We start from the raw sequence: 21,884 nt of genomic DNA on the forward strand, positions 1-21,884 counted from the left end.
AAAAAGAATGATTTCCAGGCTGGGGGAGGTGAACATTTGTTCCCTTGCCCTGATTTGCCTCCAAAGGAAGAAGCCCTGGGAGCCTCAGGAGCCCTGCCGTCTCCTATCAAGGCAGGTGAGCCCCACCGGGCCCTTCAGCTTTCCGAGGATCCCAATGCCTGCTCCTGGGCCTGCAACACCCTCCAAGGCCCAGCTTGACCTGGTGGTGGTGGATTCAATTCCTCCCCATCTGGGCTCTTGTATACCTGGGGCCACCTCTACTGTATCATGTAGAATTTTGTTTTTCTACATTGGAAACTTCTTGAGGCCAGGGGCTGGGTCTACTCACCCCTGTCTGTATCTATCAGAGCTGAGGACCAGGAGGCACTCAGTGAAATGTCTGCTGAACAAATTAATTAGTTTCCATTTAACAAGCTCATTAGGGATCTGTCTTCCCACCATTAGGAAGCAGGAAGGTTCCTTCTTTCTTGGAACGATCTACCTTCAGGGGACGACGGCAGAAGCTCAGCCTTTGCAAGTAGAAGGCCATCTGCCGAGATTCCTGGGGCACCGGTTGGGTTTTAAAGAAATGAGGCGTGAGTGAACAAGGAGGGACACTTAAACAAGACATTTGTATATTAAAAACTTCACATTAAATATACATCATTATACAGTGTATCACATAGAATTGGAACTTTACAGGACATATTTTCAGCCATGAATGGTTAGAAGGAGGCAGTGATACAAATAGCCTCAAGGAGGATGACAGAGAGGCCAGGGCCACTTGTGCCCCAAGGGTGCCTTCAAGATTTGGTCTTTGCAGGTCACTGGTTCCAGAAGTGTGAAGAGACGGGGTGGTTTGTTGGACAGTCATCTGATTCAGACAGGGCCCTTCGGGAGGAGTGTCCACGGGCCAACCCCAAAAGCCAGTTGGCTCCGTGAGCAGGCTTTCTGCATGTACTTCCCCATGGCCTGTGGGAGCACAGGATAGGCCTGGCCACCTGTCGTTGCCAAACCCTTGCCAAGTGACATCAGCGACTTCTGAGTGTCTCTGAGAGCTGCTGGGCTTGGTGTTCACAGTCTTGATCCTGAAACCACGGAAGCAGAGCCCCTGAGAGGGCTTCACCTGCTGACACGAGGCCCTTGGGGGAGGCTCCACCGGAATGGCTCCTGCCACCAGCCCAGAGTGGCCCTGCAGGGAGAGGCCCAGCCTGCCTGAAGACTCAGCCTTTCACCACTTGCCTGTGCAGGGCTGCTCTGGGAGTCTCTCCAGGGGACCCCCCACTGAAAGGCTCAGGGCTGACAGGCAGGTGGGCCTCTCCCCGACAAAGCCTCCTTTCTTTCTGTGGATGCCATCTTGTTCTGCTGGGCTGCCAAAAGGGTCCTTGACTCCTCAGCACTCAAGGACAGAGCTGCTGAAGTGCCCAGGGCATTGTGGTCAACAATGAAGTCAGCAAAGGAGGCAAAGAAAGAAAACAACTGCCCGTTGGTGGCTGGAGGTTGCATTCTGAGACAAGATGCTGAGGGGGAGATATGGTGTGGCCGGGAGCTTTTCTTTTTACTCAAAGAAATCCAGCTCATTTCCCCCCACCCCTTTCCATTAATTGGCAGCAGATGAAAAAAAAAAAAAAGCCAAAACAAAAACTAAACCAAAGCCAGTAACCTGAGTGTGAGTGTTTCTGAAAGGGAAAAGCTGTTTCAATTGTTAGATGTCCAAGAAAACATGAATACACGCTGACGGAGGAAACGGCCACAATTAGAGGAAGAAGAGGGAGAGGTTCATAAAATTAAGGGAAAAAAGTCCTTTTAGCAGCTCCTGTCCTGTGTGCTGGCTCCTCTGCTGGCCCTGGTCCCTAAGGGGAGCAGGAGATTGGGCCTCTGGGGAAATTTCTGGAAGAGGAAGGCAGAGGGCTTGGGAAGGAGGGTCCTGGGAATTCCTTAAAGAAGCAAAGGCAAGAGAGAGGGAGAGGCAGCTTCCCCTTGCCCACAGGCAGAGCCTTTCTGAGAAGTTCTCTGGCAGATGGGCTCTGGGAGGGCTGTTGACAATGAAAGCCTTTCCCTCCTGCTGGCCCATGGAGTCGCCTCCCCACATCCTCAGCCTCCACCAGGTGTTCTGGGAGCCAGACTCCAGTGGCACCTGTTTGGAGAAGTGCCAGTTCCTGGCTCATTTTCCTCATTCACCCCCACCAGAGGCCTTGGTCACTCCTGCTCCCCCAGTGCCCTGAAGGACATTTTGGAAAATGCAAGACAGGCAAGGGTCAGAGTTGGTTTCACTGGAGACCAAACCCAGGTTGCAGCCAACTCGGTCATCCTGAGGGGCTGGAGCCCTTGGACCGACATACAGGGACCGGAGAATGACCCCAGAGGCGGACTGGGTGTTAGGGAAGGGAGGCCAAGGAAATGGCTTTGGCCAGAAGTTGCTGAAATCCAGGGCAGCCGCCCAAATGTAGCTTTTAGTCTTGATCTGCCCCAGCCTGACAGGCAGCCTTGGCAAGTCCTGCTCCTCTGGGTCTCTGCCTCCACATCTGAGAAGCAGCCTAAACCATCTCTAAAGCCCTGGGCTTGAGCCATCTTGGAAGGACTAAGTCTAGACCTGCTGGTGATGTCTAGGCTCAGCCCTCCCTACTCTTCCCCTGTGTGCTGGAGGTCACCATCACAGTGGGCCACCATACTTCCAGTCCATTCAGATCCGCAGGATACGGGGAGCACCTGTACTTGCAGCAGGCTGCAGAACCCTGGCTGAATCTCTTGCACCTCATTCAGCAGCTGGCAGCCGCACCTGTCACCCTACTGAGTGGTGGAGAAGACAGAGACAGGATGCTGTCTGTGTCTGTGCAGGTGGTTTTATTTGTGTGGACGCAGTGTGGATACCAGCATCCATGTCCCCACCCCCACCTCCAGAGCAGGGTGACAGTGAGGTCACGCAGAACCAATGATTGATAGAGCAGTGGCCCTGGAGTCTGTTCCACTGCTTATAAACCGTGTGACCTTGAACAAGTGACTTTCCCTCTCTGAGCCTCCCTTTTCTCCACAGGGTGACACTGATTGGATAATGGGAAGAGTTCTTTTTAGACTGCTGGGTGCTGGGCACCTGAGGACTCAGCTAGAAATGGTCATCACTGTCAGGTGGGGGCCTGGTTGCTTGGTCAGCCTGATTATATTGCTGAAGCCCCAACACAGGGCCCAGCTACACCTTCCTGCAGGTGACTGTCCTCTGGCCACACTGCCTCCCCTATGTGCCTCTGCCCGGTCAGCTGCCTGCCTGGAGTCTCTGCCCTCGCCCCACCCAGGGCCTGTCACACCAACCAGCAAGCCCAGGAGACACAGCTTGCCCAGGGGAGGAAACCCACAGACAAGCACTGCCTCACGGTGGTTTATAAAAAAGGGATAAGAATATATATTAAATGACTATTTTATTTACACACCCTATTCATAAATAATTGCATCTTCTTTTTGACGGCACAATGATTCCTTAGAGATCTAATGATTACACTGTGACTAAAGGTAGATGGGGCTTACTGTGTGTGTGTGTGTGTGTGTGTGTAGCCATGGTCTCTCACATATGTGCTTCTGTGCACACTCAGAGATACGCACACGCCAGAGGGAGTGGCCCCCAGGCCACCTGGGCTCCGGGAGCCAACAGTCAGCTCCCAGCACCAGTGGGAAAACTTTGCCCACACACAGGTGTGAGTTCGCGACAGCTGGAGAACAAAGAGATGCAGCCCAGGAGCACCCAGCCTGCGCCCCGCCCCCTAGAGCTGCTGTGCCTTTGTTCACCCTGCAAGGCATCTCTTTGGATTGCAAATATTTTAATTCACAGAACTCAAGGAGGGGGTAGGTGTGGGGACTGGGGTAGTGTGGCTGCCACCCCTCTCCCTTCATCCAGGCCTTCTCCAGTCCCTGACCCCCCTAAGTGGCAACAGCATCCTAAGACATGCAGTGGTGTGCTAGTACCATACACGACAAAGTGGACAGGCTGGCAACATGGCCGGCTGGTTGGGGCTGGTGCCCTGCTGGCTCCTCCAAGTCTCGGGCTCTGTCACAGAGCAGGGAGGGGCTGGTCCGCTCACAGGGTCCTTACGGCCACGGGGTAGAGGAGGGACAAGTGCTCAGCCCCTTTGATGGGCAGCTTTCTGGTGGTGTAGTAGTGGATGACTTCTGGGACACTGTCGAAGGGTGGACTGTTCTGACCCAGAATGTATTTCTCTTTGGTTTTGGCCAGTTTCATGTGCATGAAGCCCTGGTTGCTCCTGTGAACAAAACACAGAGGTTAGTCGGATCTGCAGGTTGCTGGGGCTGAGAGAAAGGGAGCATCTGTCACGGTGCCCCTCATTTCTTCTAATTTCCCAAGAACTATCCCTGGTGCAGGGGCTGGGATCAGATACCTGCTAAGGTACAAGGACTCCCCAGCTGCAGAGGAATTCCAGCCACAGAGCAGCTGTGAGCTGTCACTTTCCAAGCCAGGAATGAAGCCAGGGACTGGCTGAAATGCCGCTGAACCCAAGAGCACCCCCAGTTCCAGTGTCCAACCAGGAACCAGTAGCAACCAGAGGCTGGAGGGTCTTTCCACCCTGAGAACTTCTGGGAGTAAAAAGGAGCCCCTCTGGCTGTTACTGATATAATACCAGCTGGAGCCTTGCCTGGCAGGTGCAAAGTATGCTTGTGTCCCCAGTGTCATGACAAGTAGGCAGGACAGGGGTCCATACCTGGTTGTCACATGAATAAAAGGTGTGGCAATGGCAGCTGTCTTCCTCTCTTAGTAGCTAGGAACTGTCACTGAGAAAGGGTCACCTACCCAGGGACTACATTTCCCAGCCTCCCTTGGGTCTAGTTAGCCTTGTGACTAGCTGTAGCCCTGGGCAGGCACTCCCCTGTCTCCTCAAGGGCCAGCCTATTTCTGCAGCGCTCTGAGCAGTCGCCCATGCAGCCTGCCATGCATCAGTGTGCTGGGTGGGTGCAGCTCACAGATGGCCAAGGCCACAGTCCAACCACTGGCACCGCATGGCACCATCACCTCTCCCATCTCATGCCTGGCTCCCACCACACTGGCTCACCCAGGTTTCCATCAGCCTGCCTTTACACAGGCCATCCTTTCCCTGCCCACTCAGCCAAGTCTGGCCTTTTATGACGGGATGATGTCTCTGCTGTCACACTTGCAGAGGCTGGAGTTTCCAAAGCAAGGCCCAGTTTACCAAGTATTTATCCCTTAGTTGGAAAGCAGGGGCTTCCCAGCTTCCTGCAACCACCTCCACTGGTTAACTTGTGAACAGCCTGAGGGGCCTGGCTTCCGGGGGCCCATAGCCATACCCAGCAAGGCTGACAGCCCTGGTGGATGTAGAAGACACATTTCCTTCACTCAGGACTGGGCCCAAGCGCCCCCTCATAACATCATTTTCAAATGGGCAGAACAAATGCTTAATGAAGTGTGGGCACTGAGCAATACGTCTGCTCATAATAATGCATTTAGAGATGTCACCCTCGGCTTAAAGGAAATCGTTTGGAGAGCAATTACGTTTTCAAGAGAGAATAATTCCTGCAAAGAACTAAAATTTAAATCAAGATTTTTTTAAGGCTGGCAATGTTCTAATTACAGAGCCTGTAGCAAGTTCCGCTCCTCCGTGAAGGGTCACTTCACCAGAGAATTGCCTCCATGTGTCTGAGGAGCAGGAGGCGCACTTGCTGAGCCCCTTAGAAAGGCAACAGTGAGCGTGTTAAATGGAAAATGCAAAGCCCCCCATGAGCGAGGACCCTTCCACACAGCACCCTGGAGGGACTGCAAATCCATCCGTGCCGGCTTGGGAAGGACTGGGAGCACTTTGGTGGTGTGTTGCAACCATGGGGCAGAACAGGGAGCCTGGAGAGCTCCGCCTGGTGCTCAGCTGGGCTGGAGGTGGGACCCTGGGCCGGGAGGGGGGAGTGTCCTTACTATGTCATTCCCTTAGGCAGGCGCAGAGTGGGGTCATGTTCTGGGGAGGCAAGCCATGGGGCTGGGACCCTCTCAGCTCTATGGCTGGGGGAGCAGAGCAGAGGACAAGACAGAGGATCACAGTGGCTGGGGGAGCCACGTTGGCACAGCTCTGTCCATGGGCATTTTTAGCCCGTTTTACTTCCTAAATGAGCGAACGTGGCCTTACCCCTGGTTTGTCTTACACTGTCCAGTGGGCGGTGACGGTAGCAGCAGTTCTGTTGGTGCCACAGGTGGGAGTTGATGCTCCTCTTGTCCAGGGCACCAGCTTGGAACAATCCCTCGGGTGGCAGAAATTACACACTGTCATCTCTCCTCCACGGCCTTTGGACAGCGGGCCCAGATGCTCCCTGAGTCCTTCCCACCTACGGGACCTGTTTGTTCCTCCGACAACCCACGGCTATTTCACCCATTTAAGCACCCACCAGCTTGTCACTCTAAGCCAAGCTGGTCATGACGCTCTGACACCCAGGCAGACCTGGGACCAGAGTTCAGGCCCTAAGAGCCCCCAGTCTCTGACCTGATATCCCAGGCAGAGTGAAAGGTCCCCACCCTGACTCTCCTGGGCTCAAGCACTGGACTTGTGCTTCTCTGGCCCCCAGGCTGCCTTGTGCCTTGTTGGGCTCAGTCCCTGCCCCAGCTGGATCCATGATTGGCTCTGAGGCCCACCTTCCAGCCCTGGGTTCCTGCGTAAACCTCATCAGCTGCCTCGTCCAGAGGGCTTCCTGCAGGAAGGCCTCTGAAGACGGTCTCTGTCCCTCTGCTGCTGTTGGGCCTCAGTCCTGCTCTCCGGGGCATCACCCTGGATCACTGCCTGGGGGCAAGTGGCTCCCACATACTTCCTCTTAACCAGGCCTTGTGTCCCTGAGTACTAAGGCACAGACAGGGAAGGTCACTGACCCATGCTTACACAGCAATCATAGCAGATACTCTTGACCCCAGCACCTCCAGAGCCAGAAGAGTGTCCTGCCTACCCTTGATGCTCGACGTGAGGCCAGGCCGGGTCAGGCAGAGGCGTCAGACCCTGACCAAGTGTCTCCCTGACTCTGAACCTCAGCATCCACAATGCCTATAGGCTGACAGCAGCTCAGAGGCAGCGAAAGGGCTGGGAATGAAAGACAGGACGTGTGGCCTTTACACAGGGGATGTCTCAGGATTGGAATGCGTGTCCTGAATGGTGAAGACCCCAGCCATTAACATCCCCAGGGGTTCTTGGGTTCCAGGAGGATCAGCTATGGTCAGATGACACCTTGTCCACACACACTGAATAGCTGTTATGTTCCCATAATTTATCTTGACTAGTCACAAGGTCTCTGAGAGTGAGAGGCCACCTAACAATAGCTGAAGATTGAAAAGTGGCTGTCAGTGATAGTTTTTCTCTTTTTTTTGGTACTGGGGAGATTAAACCCAGGGGCACTTAATCACTAAGCCATATCCCCAGCATTTTTTTGATATTTATTTAGAGACAGAGTCTCACTTTATTGCTTAGGGCCTTGCTAAGTTGCTGAGGCTGGCTTTGAACTTGTGATCCTTCTGCCTCAGCCTCCTGAGCTGCTGGGATTACAGGCATGCACCACGGCTCCTTGGTACCTCAGTGGTGGTTTTAGTAACTTCCAACACAAAAGAGAAGGATGCTGACCTAAAGATCAGAATTTCCGTGGAGAAAAAAGGGGTGTCTCAGGGATGGGGTGTACACAGCCATGATGGCTTTGAACAGAACATTTATGGAATTAGAAGCAGCCTGTGGGGTACATATCTCTCACTCCCTTGGTACCTTAGAGGAAACAGGCCAAGAGGAACACTACCCGGCCCAAGGCATCCAGTAAGGGGGACAGCAGATGCAGCCAGACCCCAGGTCCTGGTTTCCAGGCCCAGGTGGGATGGGCTCTGGGATGCTTCTCTTTAAGGCAGTGGCTCCCGAGAAGCTCTTGAGCATGGGGCACCACTGTCATTCCGGGAGGCACTGTCCCCACGGAGCTCTGACAGGCTCCTGCTGCCTGCATCAGTCCCATCTCTTTGATAGGACATCTTGCGAGAGCAAAGTCACAATTAGGGGTGTCTCTGGTGGGTGACCTGTCTAATGAGTCTTGTAAGGTCACAGAGGTGGGGGTGCTGGGGCTGTCATGTGCTCAGATAGCTCATCATCATCACAAAAAGCATCTCCTTGTCACCAGGACGAGCAGACAGGGCCTGGTGAGCGGTGCTAATCACAGGCCCCGCCTCGCCTCCTAATCACGAGCTTTAATAAAACACCACTCAGCCCACAGCTGCCGCGCCTCCAAGCAGGGTGCGAGGCCTCACCTCTTGCTTTTAGACCTAATTGCTTGATGCATATTTCATGAAGAATCCTGGGTAATAGTTATGTTAAGTTGCTTCTTTTCATGATGAAATGACTTAAAAACACTTGCATATAATATTTATGAGGGGGGCGGGGGTGGGGGTGGGGGAGGAAATTGCCCTTTGGGACTATGATGCAGGGCCTGGTTATAGGAATCTGTACCCAAGGGATATCTGGTTCACCTTGGTCTGAAAGGTAGTTGGGAGCTGCTTCTTTTTGGGGGGAATCAGATACCTCCATAATATTGTCCCTCAGCTCAAAACCATCCATGGCTCCCCATGGCCAATACAGATTTAAGGATACCCTGCACTTCTTGAGCCCCAGCTGGGCACCAGGCACTGAGCTGTGCTGTTGTCACCCACTGTTCCTTTAAGCAGCACAGCAGTGCTAAGTCAGCATGACTATTACATTTACAGATGGGGAAACTGAGGCTCATGAAGCTCTTGGGCCTTGTCTCTTGGGACAGGGTGGGGCCAGGACTGAACCTAAGTCTTGGAATCTGAAGCCTCAGCCTCTTCTTCCCTGGCTCTGTTACCCAACCAGGTGGACCCAGGTGGCCCCTTGGACTCTTTTTGCCAAGTGGCTTCCCTGCAGCTCTGTGAGACCCCATGGTCAGGAATCCTCCTGTTCATTGTGATGCCTCCCAGAAGGCTGAGGTTTACTTCCCACGGACACAGGGAATGTCAGGCCCACAGCCAGGGCACTCCTCTGTCCCGGCCGGCCATCCTCCATCTGTCAGTGATCTAGTCAAGGTCTGACCAGGGCCAGGGAAGGAGGCCCCATGCATCCTGCCCTAGTATAAGGCTTGGAGGCTACTCCACCCCAACCCTGTAGGGTCCAGCCTGGCTGAGCCGGGGTCGAGCTGCCTACTGCCGGAGAGGCCAGAGGCCAGACACAGTGGTGACTTTTTCGGGTCAGTACTGGTTCCAAGATGAGCCAGCAAGGACTGTAGAATGAGCTCAGTGAGAGGCAGGATGATGGGGAGTTTCCCGAGGGGCAATCCTGGGAGGTGGTACAAACCCACATGCCCCTGAGTCATGAGAAGTTTTGCCTGAGGGGGGCCATCAGGAAGAGATCCTTTTTTTCTTGCAGTTCAAAAAGAAGTCATTCCTGGAGCTGAGCTGGCCAGTGTCCCTGCCCAGTGCCTAAATAAATGGAATGCGAACAGGAGACCCGTCCCCTTCCTAAGGGAGGTCTTCCTGAAGGGGTGAGGATGTGAGCCCACCTGGCCCTCTACTTTGGGGCTCTGAGTAGTTGCATCATTTCTTACTGGGACATTTTAAACATTTGAGCTTTACATGCTATAAAGATTGCTGGGCCAGACCAGTGGAAGGAGAGACTGACCTTGTCATTTAGAATGCAACAGTTGATTACGAGATGGTTCTCAGGGGAGGTGCCACAGGTCCCTTGCCTGCCTTCCATGAGTAGAAGAGCAAGGAGGCCCGGGCACAGAGCCCTGGGAGCACAAGCTCTGTGCTCAGGATGGAGCAGACACGCCACTGGCCCAGAGGGCCCTCTCACCCCCCATAGGCATGCACTGGCTCCAGTCCACACAGAGAGGGACAGGGATGTTTGTGCAGAATCACTGGGGAGTCACGGCCAGCCCTAATGCTGCTTGCTGTGAGCACTGGGTAAGGGGACAGGCTGGAGGCTAACCACAGCAAGCTCCCTCCACGGCTACCTAGGGGCCTGCAAAACAGCTACCTCCTGCCTCAACCCTGCCCCTTGGTTGGCCACGTTCCCTCTGAAGCAGCCAGCTTCCCGCTCAGAACCTCTCTTCTAACCACCTCCTCTTTGACTTCCAAGGAGGTGGGACCTTGTGCTGGGAAGATGTCTCCAGAGAAGCCCTCCTCCCCACACCTGGGAGCAGTGTGCAGCCCCCACTGCAGCGGACCAGCATTCTCTGCCAGATGATCCCAGGATCAGTGTCCCCTGTCATCTCCACTGTGTGGCTGTGGTGCTGGGGTCTTCAGTTCCTCCTCTCGGCAACCCCAAGAGACAGAGACCTCCGAGGGGCAACCGTGGGAGGCACTTGCCTGGGGCTACACAGCCAGAAGGCAGACAGGAGACTGAAGCCCACTGACTTCCACAGAGAGCTGCGGCCACCTGGTGGCTTCCTGTATTCCATTTTCTCCTAATACATTGCAGATGAAGCTGGGAGGGCTGGCATTAAAGGGAAGACCTCTACTGCTCAGGTGAGAAGACCAAGGGCCGGGGAGAAGCAACTGCCAGTCACAGTGCAAGGGCACGAGGGCTTCCTGGGCCAGGGACCAGGACGTGAGTCCTTCTTGCTGTGTGACTGGGCTCTCCAAGTGCACAAGAGGTGGGCTCTGGAGGCCGCTTCCACTTGAGATGCCCTAGGAGTCAAAGGAGGTGGTGGGGAGGAGGGGCTCATGAGACCATGTGGCCGACACCTGCATCCTGCCACTCCCTCCACATGGACACAGACACCAAGTTGTTGTGAGCTGTGTAAACATGACCGAGCCAAACAACTTGATTTACAATCAAATAATTAGGTTTTCAGTAAGCACACAGGCAGCAATTAGCCTTCCCAGGCCGCCAGGTGCTTGCCAAGCTCTAAGTTGGCGGCCCAGGGTGAAGGTCTTTGGTAAATCATGTCAAAAGCCATCTCCAGGCAGAGGAGCAGGTGGGGACTTCTTCAGGCCAACAGGGAGAGGCACACAAAGCAGCAGTGGGTCAGAATGAATCCATTATGGGCAGTTTTCTTAGGAGAAAAATCAACAGTTTATATATAAGAGTTTTTGTTTTTAATAACATTGGATATTGAACCCAGGGGCACTGAGTTATACCCCCAGCACTTTTAAATTTTATTTTCAGACAGGGTCTCCCAAGTTGCCCAGCCTGGCCATGAACTTGCAATCCTCCTGCCTTAGTCTCCCAAGTAGCTCGGGTAACAGGGAATGAGAGGTTTTTTTAATGACAGCAGAGGAAGTGACCTTCTTGTTGCTGGCGGTAATCAGTGGGAGGGTAATGATGTCTGGTGGGGTCAGCTGGATGGCTGCTGCAGTGCTCCTGGTCAATGCTCCCACTGGCCCTCACACTTGGGCAAATGCACAGGGAAACTGCAGGTAGGGCTGGCGATGGCACCTGAATGAGGCCAAGCACTGAACTGAAGTCAGGGCCTGGTCGGTCTCTGTCCCCCTAATGTCATGGGCTAGGCTAGCCCTTCCTCCCTGGGTCTCAGTGTCCCCATCTGGAAAAGGTGGAGGTGTTTCTCTAGTGCTGAAGTTCTCAAGCCAGGGCAGGGTGGACAGGGATCACCCCAGCACCAAACAAGAGGGAAAATCCTCATGTCCAGCACTGGTCACAGTGGCCCTCCAGGCTTGGGGACAGCAACATGGCAAAAGCAGGCTTCCTAAAGCCTGTGTCAATGGGATGGACAGACTCCATTCAGGCCAAGGGTGGTCCTTATCTATAGAGGACAAGCTCTTCATAGCCCACACTCTCAACTGGGGCCAATGTGAAGCCCCCTTAACCCGGGGTATCTGGCAATATCTGAAGCGGATGTGGGTTTTACTGGCATCTAGTAAGAGATCAGGGACGCTACAACGCTACTAAACACACAACGACACAACTAAGCACACCACGACACACAGGAGAGGATAACCAAGCTCAAAATAGTAGTGCTGAAGTTCAAGTGCCACCAGCACCTGTAATTCCTCATCTGAGACGGAAACAGCATCCAGTCCTGCCTCACAGCTGCTGCAAGCACAGTGCCAACCTCCCCGGAAGTGAGAGTGCTTGATAAAGGAGAGGCCAGTCCACTCTTGATTCAAGAGTTTAAGACTCAACACAACCTGCCCAACAGCTTGTCTCTAAGGGCTCCAGGCTGTTTCCAGGGACCAAGCCCCAGGTCCCACCTCCAGCTAGCAGATGAGGGGAACATGCCACACCTGAAGCAAGCTCCAAAGCAGGGGTCACGCAGATGCTGGGCAAAGGCAGTTTTGGGGGTCAGGACCAGCTAGCTGCCTAGGAAGGGCATGCGCACCCAGGCGAGGATGCTTGGAGGTGGTAGTGGACACAACCCAGGGCTCAGGGCCACCAGAGCTGGGTCTGAGGCCTGCCCTGGCCCTTCTGAGCTGCACACTGTCTTCGCTTCCTTCTTCATCTGTGCGATGGAGCTTTTGCTCCTGCCTGTCCTGAGGTCTGAACTGGACTGTGGGTAAGCACATGTTGCCAGGTGCTGAGGTGCTCCCAGAACACGCTGATGGCCCAGGGGCCCGGTCGGCTGGTTGGCCAGCCTCACCCCTTGGCAGCATGATGGGGAACCCGAGGCTGGCAGCAGACTGGAGCTCGGGATGCCCTTCCTAGGTTTGGAAATGAAGAGCGCAGCTCTTTCTGAAAACACTGATGCAATGTGGGACAAGGGCCCGGGGTCTTGATGTGGGCCTCCTTTCTGCCTCCAGGGCAGAAGCCACTACACAAGCTGCTGCCCGTCTGGTTTGTCTGGCTGGTTCCAGGCTGGCCCAACCAAGCACCAGTGTCTCCCTGTCTGTCTGTCCTGTCACGCCAAAGCCACGGACAGCCAGGAGGCCCAGGCTCTGGCGCTGGCTCTGTCACTGGGGGACACTGGCAGGGTGCTTCCTGCCCTGAGATCAACTTTCCCAAACATCAAGTGGGATTTCACGACACTCCTTCTAAAGCACACTGTCACACAAAAGGATCCACGTGAAAAGAGAATAGGAGGATGGTCTCTGACTTTTATTAAGTGCCTACTGTGTGCACTGCTTTGTATTTAACACTCTGAGGGAGACAAGATTTCAACCACAGGCTCTGAGACCATTTGGTTCCCTGTCTTCATTTTATAGTTGACCATGAATCCCATTCTGCAGTGTGCCTGCCCCCGTGCCATCAGCTGCAGGTCAGCCTCTGGCACTACCCGCATGCCCATGACAGAGTGTGATGAGGAGAGGGGCAGGGCGATGGAGAGAAGAGCAGTGGCATCCTCCCACACCTGGATTTCCATCCTTGATGCTTATCCCTTCGAGCACTGGCCACCGTCAGGCATGGTGCTGGCCTCACTAGTCTTTTCAGTCCAACCACTGCCCTGACAGGGGCTTCTCTGCTATGCAACCCAAGGAATTCATCAGCACCGCAATGAAGGGGATTTACTGTTCATAAAGCACCTATATATAATTTTTCTTAAATGAGAAAGAGGAAGGAGGAGGAGGAAGAGGAGCTGGCATCACCCTGAGCAAATGCAGAGGTCTTTTAAAACTGCAAATTAAGCTGGGTGCAATGACACCTGCCTGTAATCCCAGTGACTCAGGAGGCTAAGGCAGGAGGACTGTGAGTTCAAAGTCAGCCTCAGCAACTTAATGGGACCCTAAACAACTCAGTGAGACCCTGTCTCAAAATAAAAAATAAAAAGGCTCGGGATGTGGCTCAGTGGTTAAGCACCACTGAACTGAATCCTTGGTACCAAAAACAAAACAAAACAAGCCCAAAACTGCAAGTTAAAACAGATCTACCTACTCAGTGGCCCCTGCATCTAACCTGAGGGTGGTTTTCTCCTCCCTGGAATTTCAAAGGCATCCAGACACCCTGGTCTTTTGCAAATCATATGAATGACAGTGACTCCCACTAGAACCACTGTCCTTGGGGATCTGAGCCTCAGTTTCTTCATCTGTGAAATGGGGAATAGTTTGTAGTCCATGAAAACTGCCACCCTCCCAGGCCTCAGTTTCCCCATCTATACAAGGAAGAGATGGAACTCAAGGGCCATGAGGGTCCCACTCACCTCCTCCTTTGAGGCCTGGCACACAGGAGATGCTCATACCCCATGAGGAGAACAGCTGTTCAGGGGATTAATGAAAACCTCGCGGTCATTAGAGGTGCCGAGAGCTCTGGGCTGGAAGAAGAGTGCAGGTTTCTCAAAAGCAGTTTCTTTGGATGTGGCCCAGAAGGTCCACAGGGCCCAGAGACTCGGCAACTGCAGCTCCCCTGGGACTGTCTGGAGTCAGAATCTGCATTGAACATGCTGCCTGGGAGGTTCTGAAGCACATTCAGGGTTGAGAACCACCACTCTGGCTGCATCATTTTGATAGCCACAGCACTCAGGGTCCAACTTTTTTTTTTTTTTTAAACTTTAAGTTGGCAATGGACTTTAATTAATTAATTTATGTATTTATATGTGGTGCTGAGGATCAAACCCAGTGCCTCACATATGCAAGACAAGTGCTCTGCCACTGAGCCCAGCCCCAGCCCCAGCCCCAAAGATTTCTAAGACCATTTGAGCAAATTCATCACATAGAGGAGGCTTTTTTTTTTTTTTTTTTTTGTGCTGGGGATTGAACCCAGGGTCTTATGCATGCAAGACAAGCACTCTATCAACTGAGCTATTTCCCCAGCCCTTCAGGGTCCAACTTTTTAATCCTTTTTTTTTTTTTTTTTAGTTGTAGATGGACACAATTCTTTATTTTTATTTATTTATTTATTTTTATGGGGGGGTGCTGAGGATCAAACCCAGTGCCTCACAAGTGCTAGGCAAGTGCTCTGCCACTGAGCCCAGCCCCAGCCCCAGCCCCAAAGATTTCTAAGACCATTTGAGCAAATTCATCACATAGAGGAGGCTTTTTTTTTTTTTTAGTTGTAGATGGACACAATTCTTTATTTCTATTTATTTATTTATTTATTTTTATGGGGGGGGGGGTGCTGAGGATCAAACCCAGTGCCTCACAAGTGCTAGACAAGTGCTCTACCACTGAGCTACAGCCCCAGCCTAGGGCCCAACTTTTGTTGCTTACCCTCAGCAGCAGGGAGCTCACTCCCTACGAAGATACCCCCTTCCAACCTCAGCCAGCCCTGCCATGGGCAAGCTCTTCCTCATGCTGAGCTGAAACATGGCAGTGTGCTGACAGCGGTGCCAGCTCCAGGAGCTGGTCTCTGCAGGCCACGGTCACTCCTGCCCTGGGAAGGCCCCTCAGAGATCATGAATGTGGGGTGGCTGTTGACCTCCTGAGTTCACCTCTCTCTTCCCCATCCTCTTAATCCCCAAGGACAGGATCCTATTAACACTCAAGAGTCCTCAGGGGCAGACAGCTCTCACCTTCTGACCAAAACCAAAAAAGAGCCTGGGTCCAAGAACATTAAGAAGCAAAGAGTCCATCGGCTTTGCCCACGCTCACAAGATTCAGAAACGCAATTTTGAAAGGTCACTGTCACCCGTCGGTAGTCTGGGCTCTGGAGGGCAAATCTTCTCATGTTGGACATTCACTCTGGCAGCTTCCTGACAACCTCTTTCCACAGGGTGGAGAATTCTCTCAAAATTAAATCTCCAGCTCTCTGCTCCCTAATGAAATTGATTTCTGCCTTGATACACAACAAAGCTTTCATTTTATTATTTGGCTGGGGTCTGACCACATTAATTACAGGTTTTTTCAGCATGGCTGCAAGTAATTGAGTCCCAAAGTTACTTACTATCGGAACAAATTGCTTTTTCAAAAGCACGACTCCCACAAAAGTACAGGAGTCAACGCCACATTTCTCCCTGGACTATGCTTTTGGTTAAGACTGAAACAATTCTGGAAAAAAGTACTTCTCGAGCCTGAAAATCTGAACTCAGGAGTGGTCACGCTGGTTGGTGGAGACCCAGAGCGGGGATGCGCTGGGGAACTAGAGATCACTGACCAGCACTTCTGAGTTTCAAGGCACCTCCCAGACCACAATCTCATGTATACTTCACGATGATCCTGAGACTGTTACTACCCCCGTCATACAGAGGCAGAAACGGAGGCCAAAAAGCTAGCTTGAGGCAGAATCCAGATTTGAACCAGGTATTCAGCTCTACACAGTACACCCTCTTAGCCACGGCTCTGTGTGATCTCTCTCTTCTGATCACCCCCAACTAAAGTACCCCCAAGGAACAGACACAAAAGACAGTCACAAAGAAGACCTTAAGAGGGAGTAGAGACCATAAATGGGTCTCCTGACTCCACAGTCAATGAGTTTCCTACTCAGCCTCATTTAACAAACAAGAAGGAAAAAAAGAAAGAAAGAAAGATCATTATAAAAAAAGATTCAGTGTGGAAAATCTAGAAAACACAAATAAGTAAAAAGAAGACAAACCCCGGCGCTCATTTTACCACTCGCAGATAGCTGTTAATCACATCCTGGCACAGCCCCACCCCATGCATATGTATGTGATGCACAGTCACAGGCTGGCTGGAGTCTGTGACCTGACTTCATGACAATCATGGCTCATTTTGAAAACTGCAAGTATTTATCTCTGGAATATAATCTCCAAATATTTCCTGAGTGCCTACTATGTGCCAGGCCCTCGGATGGTGGGGAGATAAAAAGACTTCTAAAGAAACTCTCGGCCACAAAACATCCCTAGCAGATGCCAGATCATTTCAGACTATCACCTTGAGGGTCAAGGTCAGCAGTCTCAGCCATCAGAGGGCAGAAAGCAGAGTCCTGAGTTTATGTAGCCTGATTTTAACATGGAAACTAAAATGGGTGACATTTTTAAAAAGCCACCCTTACAAAGAAAGGTAGGGCCATGGGAGAGAGGGGATATCACAGAGGTTTCCCCTCTAATCCCAAATCTAAAAATACCTAAACCTTGCTGTTGCTTCACCAATAAACAATTATCCTAGTTTTATTTTCTTTCTTTTTGTTTGTTTGTTTCAGGGATCGAACACAGAGACCCTAAACCACTGAGCCACATTCCCAGCCCTTTTCATATTTTATTTGAGGGTCTCACTGAGTTGCTCAGGGCCTCACTAAGTTGCAGAGGCTCGCTTTGAACTGGTGATCCTCCTGCCTCAGCCTCCTGAACTGATCCCACGCCCAGCTACCCTGGTTTTCTTGTTTCAATATTATTTCTCTTCTGAGGTCCTATTCAAATGCTACTATATCCCAAAAGCCCTCCAAGATGCCTCTGGTCACACTTACTTTCTTCCTCAGCACCGTGCTTACCTATTTCCTTGTCTAAGCTGGGAGCTCAGAGGCTGGTGTCTTTGTCCAGCCCAGCTGAAGGTCCCGTGCACAGCAGGTGCTCAGTAGTGAGAGCCTGCGCCAGCTCCTTTGTAACCCTGCTCTGCAAGTCTGTGCTAAGTGTGTGAGGCTGGTCCCCAAGCCTGGGGGCCATCAGCAGCATGTGGATATTCAAAAGCAAAATAGCAGGGAGGAAAAAAAGGAAGTTCTATTTAAAGCATTTCTAATAAGTGTGCTTTGCCAAACCCAATTGTTTCTGATATTCCTCTTGGGTGAAGTAATCTTAAAAAGAAAAGGAAAAAAAAAGAAAAAGGAAAAGAAAAAGCAAAAGCATTATTAAAAGTGGCAAAAACCACCCACGGCTGGGGCTGGAAGGAGGCTGGCGGCTGCTCACTGGGGGAGCTGCCCGGAAAGGAGCAGGCTGGGGCACTAAGAGCTGGGAGTGAGGCGGTGTCCTCTCCAGCAGAGGGCCAGGCTCGTGTGAGTGCCACCTCCCCACCCCCAGAGCAAAACACCATTTTTATAGCTTTAGCATTTGAACTATGGGAGCAAAGACAAGGGCTGTAAAATCTGACATCTGATTTTATAAATCTGCCTCAAATACCAAGAGCATTTATGGAGAGAATGGGAGAAAGAAAGACAGTGCTTCTCAGCTCAGAAGGGCAATAATCCTCGGATGGAAGTGGGACATGTGGGTTCTGCCAGCAGCTCACCCCAGGACCTCGTCAGGCATCTGACCCAAGACCCCTTTTGGCGCTAAATGCCGGGAGGTCTGGGCAATCATTGAACCCTGCCTGTGACACTGGGTTTTCACTGTAGGAAGCTGGTCACTTCAAAATCTACCAAACACCTCTAGGTGGGGGCCAACCGCATTTCTCTGGGGGCTTTTGAGTTATTTACCCAGATCTAAGCAAAATAAAACCCTACATCCCAAACCCTCTCCTGGGGTCAGCACAAAGACTCTGCAACCCTCCCCACCCCCAACACCCGAGGAGCGGGGCGCGCAGTCTCTTGGAGTTGACAAGAGCTTTCAATTCTATTGTGTCCCTGGCCTAGGGCTGAGAGGCTCAGAGCTGGGAAGCCACTGGCTGACCCCCCTGCCTGGATCCAGGCTCTGATCTTCTGGCTCCTGGTGGCATCTTTATTCTCTGTGCTGTCCCCCTTTCACTGAGGGCAGGCACGTGGTCTGTGCTGCCCTCAAGGCCTGTCCCTGTGGCATCCCATAGACCCTCCCCCCAACCCCCCCACCAACCCATTCCCAGATGGCTCCTACAAAAATTTTGTTAAATAAGTCACATTAACAAGATGTTAGAAATGTGATTGGAAAGAAATGTTTTTCTCATTTGGGGAGACCACCCAGTGCTTCCAGAAAGGAACTGTCCTGGGGCACGAGAGGTTTCCTGGCGACGGATGGGCAGTTGGAATGCCTCCCCTGGTGGCCAGGCTGCACAGGCAGATTGACGCGGGCTGATACGAGATAATTAAAAACTGGCTGGAAACGTAATCAGGGCGGCTCAGATGCTGAGAGGACCGGGCAGCTCTCGGGGGAACAAAGGGCAATGCTGCTGCCTGGCGGGGTGGGGACATGGGGCAGGCAGGGGAGGGCATGTGTGGTGCTGCCAGGCGGGCAGGTGCTCTGGAGCCTGACTGGCAGAGGGAGGCAGGTGAGAGCAGCACCTCTTGCTCTGGGTCTTGGGCAGTGGCGGGAAGCGGGGAAGCGGCAGCAGAGCTGGGAGAGTGTTTTCCTAGCTCTTTCAACCAACACTCCTGGTCCACAGCCACCCTGCTGCTCAGAGTTCTGGACATGGTCCTGGACTCCTCTCTCTCCCCTCCCTCGTCAGTTGCCTTTCTCCTCCCGCCACCCCCCTCTCATCCTTTACTTGGCTCTGGATCTAGCACCATCCACGGCCAGGTGGAGTTTCTGAAAACCTGTCTTGCCAAGTACAGAGGTCACCACTGGCCCTTCTGAGTGGGTCTCAGCCTCTCTCTGCTACCAGAGGCCTTCAGACCAGTCCCTGGGTGGAAACTGACCTTCCAAGCTCAGTTGGAGCCGACGGCCCAGAGGAGCCAGGAAAGAACAGCGGTCCAGGAGTCAGGCTGGTCTGACTCTGTCACAGTCTACAGTCACACTCTGCTTCGGTCCTTCTCTGGCTCCATGGTCTTGGACATGCTCTCAGCCTCCCTGAGCCTCAGTTTCCTTCATGTCAAGTGGGAGCAACGAGGCGCTATGCCTTCTCCACTGGCTGCTTGAGGACTGGACCCGGAGAAGAAACCGGGATCCCCTGGCCAGGTCAAGCATCCCGACACCACTGGGTCAGAGCCAGATGGAACGAGCCCTCCTGTTTTCAGAATCCCACAAACTGGGCCAGGGGCTTCAGGTCTCTGCCACTGCCTGGGAAAAAGTACCAGAAAAATGCCTGGCACGGGGCTGGTGGCCCAGGTCTTGCTCAGAACACCTGGCATAGGTCCTGGGGCCATGCTGTCCACACTGATGGCTTGGACCCTGTTGGAGAGGAAGGGGTAGTTTCTGCTGAGACCCCATGGGACAAAAAGAAGGTGTCAGGCTGTGTTAGACTCCTGAGCCTTCATCACCTGCAACGCGTGAAAGTTGAAGGCAATAATTCTCCCCTTCTCACCACACACCACTACAGTGACAAAGCTGGATCTCCCCTGGTACCAGCCCCCTGACTGGTGCCCCAATGTGCATGGCTTCAGTAACCCAGAGAGGTGGCTGGTGGTGTGGGGCTTTTCCCACCAGCTTGCAGGACTTTGAATCAAGAACTCAGACTACCCGGCCCCCTCCCAGAGGAAGGTGCCACCGGAGGCCCACGACTGGTCCTGGACCCCAGCTGGCCAGCTGCCAGGAGTCAGGCGCACACTGTATTGGTCCTTCTCTGGCTCCAGGGTCCTGGACATGGTCCTCGGGATCTGCTCCTGGCATTGTGAGCGCCAGCCTAGGCCTTCTGCCACACTGTCCACTTCATGGCACCCAAATCACCACAGCACTGGGCTCAGGGTCCCAGAGAGGGAATACCTGAAGAGCGAGGGCCCTGGCCTGAGACTTGCTTTACCACTGGTATGGCACATTTTCTTAGTCATTCTGAGTAAAGGAAAATGACATGGGATGTGTCCTTTCATCTGTGAGGGATCTGCACATTCCAAAGCTCACTGTTCTTGTTTAGTCCCCTGCAAAGAGTCTGAGGAGTCCGTTTGGCCTAAAGCAGCAGCTCCTCATCATGGCATTTCCTTTAGATCTTCTGGAAAAAGAAAACATGAAGCACACTACAAACAGTCCCCTTCTGGCCTGCCTCTCTCACAGGCCAACTCAGCTAGAAACAAGGTCTGGGGGTGAGCGGGAGGCAGCAAGCTTCTTCCTCACTCTGGGCCTTAGTTTCTCCACTTGTAACAGATCATCTAGAAGGTCTCTTTCTGAGCCGGGCATGGTGGCACATGCCTGTAATCCCAGCAGCTCAGGAGGCTAAGGCAGGAGGATTACAAGTTCAAAGCCAGCCTCAGCAAAAGCAAAACACTGTGCAACTCACCGAGACCCTGTCTGTAAATAAAATACAAGATAGGGCTGGGATGTGGCTCAGTGGTCAAGTGACCCTGAGTTCAATTCCTAGTATACCCCTCCACACACCAAAAGGTCACTTTCTGTCCCCTAAATCCCAAGGTTTTGGTTCAGGGTACTCTGGGAGCTACTACCCTGGCTTGTTGCAAACTTGCTTCCCCATCGGATGAGCAGGAGAGCATAACGAAGTAGTGAAAAACAGTATTTGATTGACAATGTCTACAGACTCGGCGGGAAAGCTGGAGGGGCAGCAGGGTGGAGAGACAGGGAAGAGGCCTGCTGAGGAGCATCTGCAGCTGCTGCTGATCAGAGATCCGGGAGAGAACTTATCCAAGCCCACATAGCCAGGAAGAGGGCAGCCTGGATTTGACCCTAACTCTGCAAGATTCAAAGTCTTGGTTATGGGAATGGAGGATTTTCTCTAGTTGCAGCCACACAAATGCTAAAATCCTACCACTGTGAAGGAAAGTAGATGTGGGTACAGAAACTTCTCAGTTGAACCCAGACCATCCAAAGGCTCTGAGCCAACACTGACCTGTTGCCCCTACAACCTGCGGCTCTCCAAAGTCTGCGATGAGGACAGTGGAGCTCTACGATTGAGTACTTGCTACTGCATGTTGGGTGTGCACTAAGCACTTCACCTACATTATCACACCCATGACACTCATTTTACAAGACAAGGAAACCAAGGCTCAGACACATAAGCCCCATTACCCAAGACCACCCTGCTAGGACATGAAACAGCTGGGTTTCAAGAGCCCAAGCCAGACTGATCCAGAGCCAGGGTCTTCGCTGCTGCTCAGAGCTCTTCACCCAGAGGAGGAGAGGTGCTGCTGATGGAATACACTGAAGCTGTGCTGCAGGGGAGGCACAGCATGGATGGCCCATGGCACCTAACCATTTCTCACTGGAGCATTTGCTCCCCTCCTGGGCTGCTGCCTCAGCATGGATGGCCCCTGACCACCCTCCACAGCCTCAGTCCTCATTCTCCAAGGAACAAGTCAGAACCCTCTTCCCTGCAACAGGCAGCACTAGCCACTTCCATGTGGAACCCTACACCATCCTTCACC

General features: G+C 52.7%; 1 protein-coding gene across 1 annotated transcript in view; it reads right to left on the minus strand.

The window, feature by feature from the left end:
• Window positions 1-592: 592 nt before the first annotated feature.
• Window positions 593-21,884, minus strand: part of Shb (SH2 domain containing adaptor protein B) — a 129,912-nt gene continuing 108,620 nt past the window's right edge. The window contains exon 6 of the mRNA XM_027930992.2: window positions 593-4,229. Within this exon, the coding sequence (XP_027786793.1) occupies window positions 4,046-4,229 (184 nt within the window). The 3' untranslated portion in view covers window positions 593-4,045. The remainder of the gene's footprint in view (window positions 4,230-21,884) is intronic.

This window comes from Marmota flaviventris, chromosome 13 (genome assembly GCF_047511675.1).
Source record: "Marmota flaviventris isolate mMarFla1 chromosome 13, mMarFla1.hap1, whole genome shotgun sequence".
Taxonomy (NCBI): Eukaryota; Metazoa; Chordata; class Mammalia; order Rodentia; family Sciuridae; genus Marmota; species Marmota flaviventris.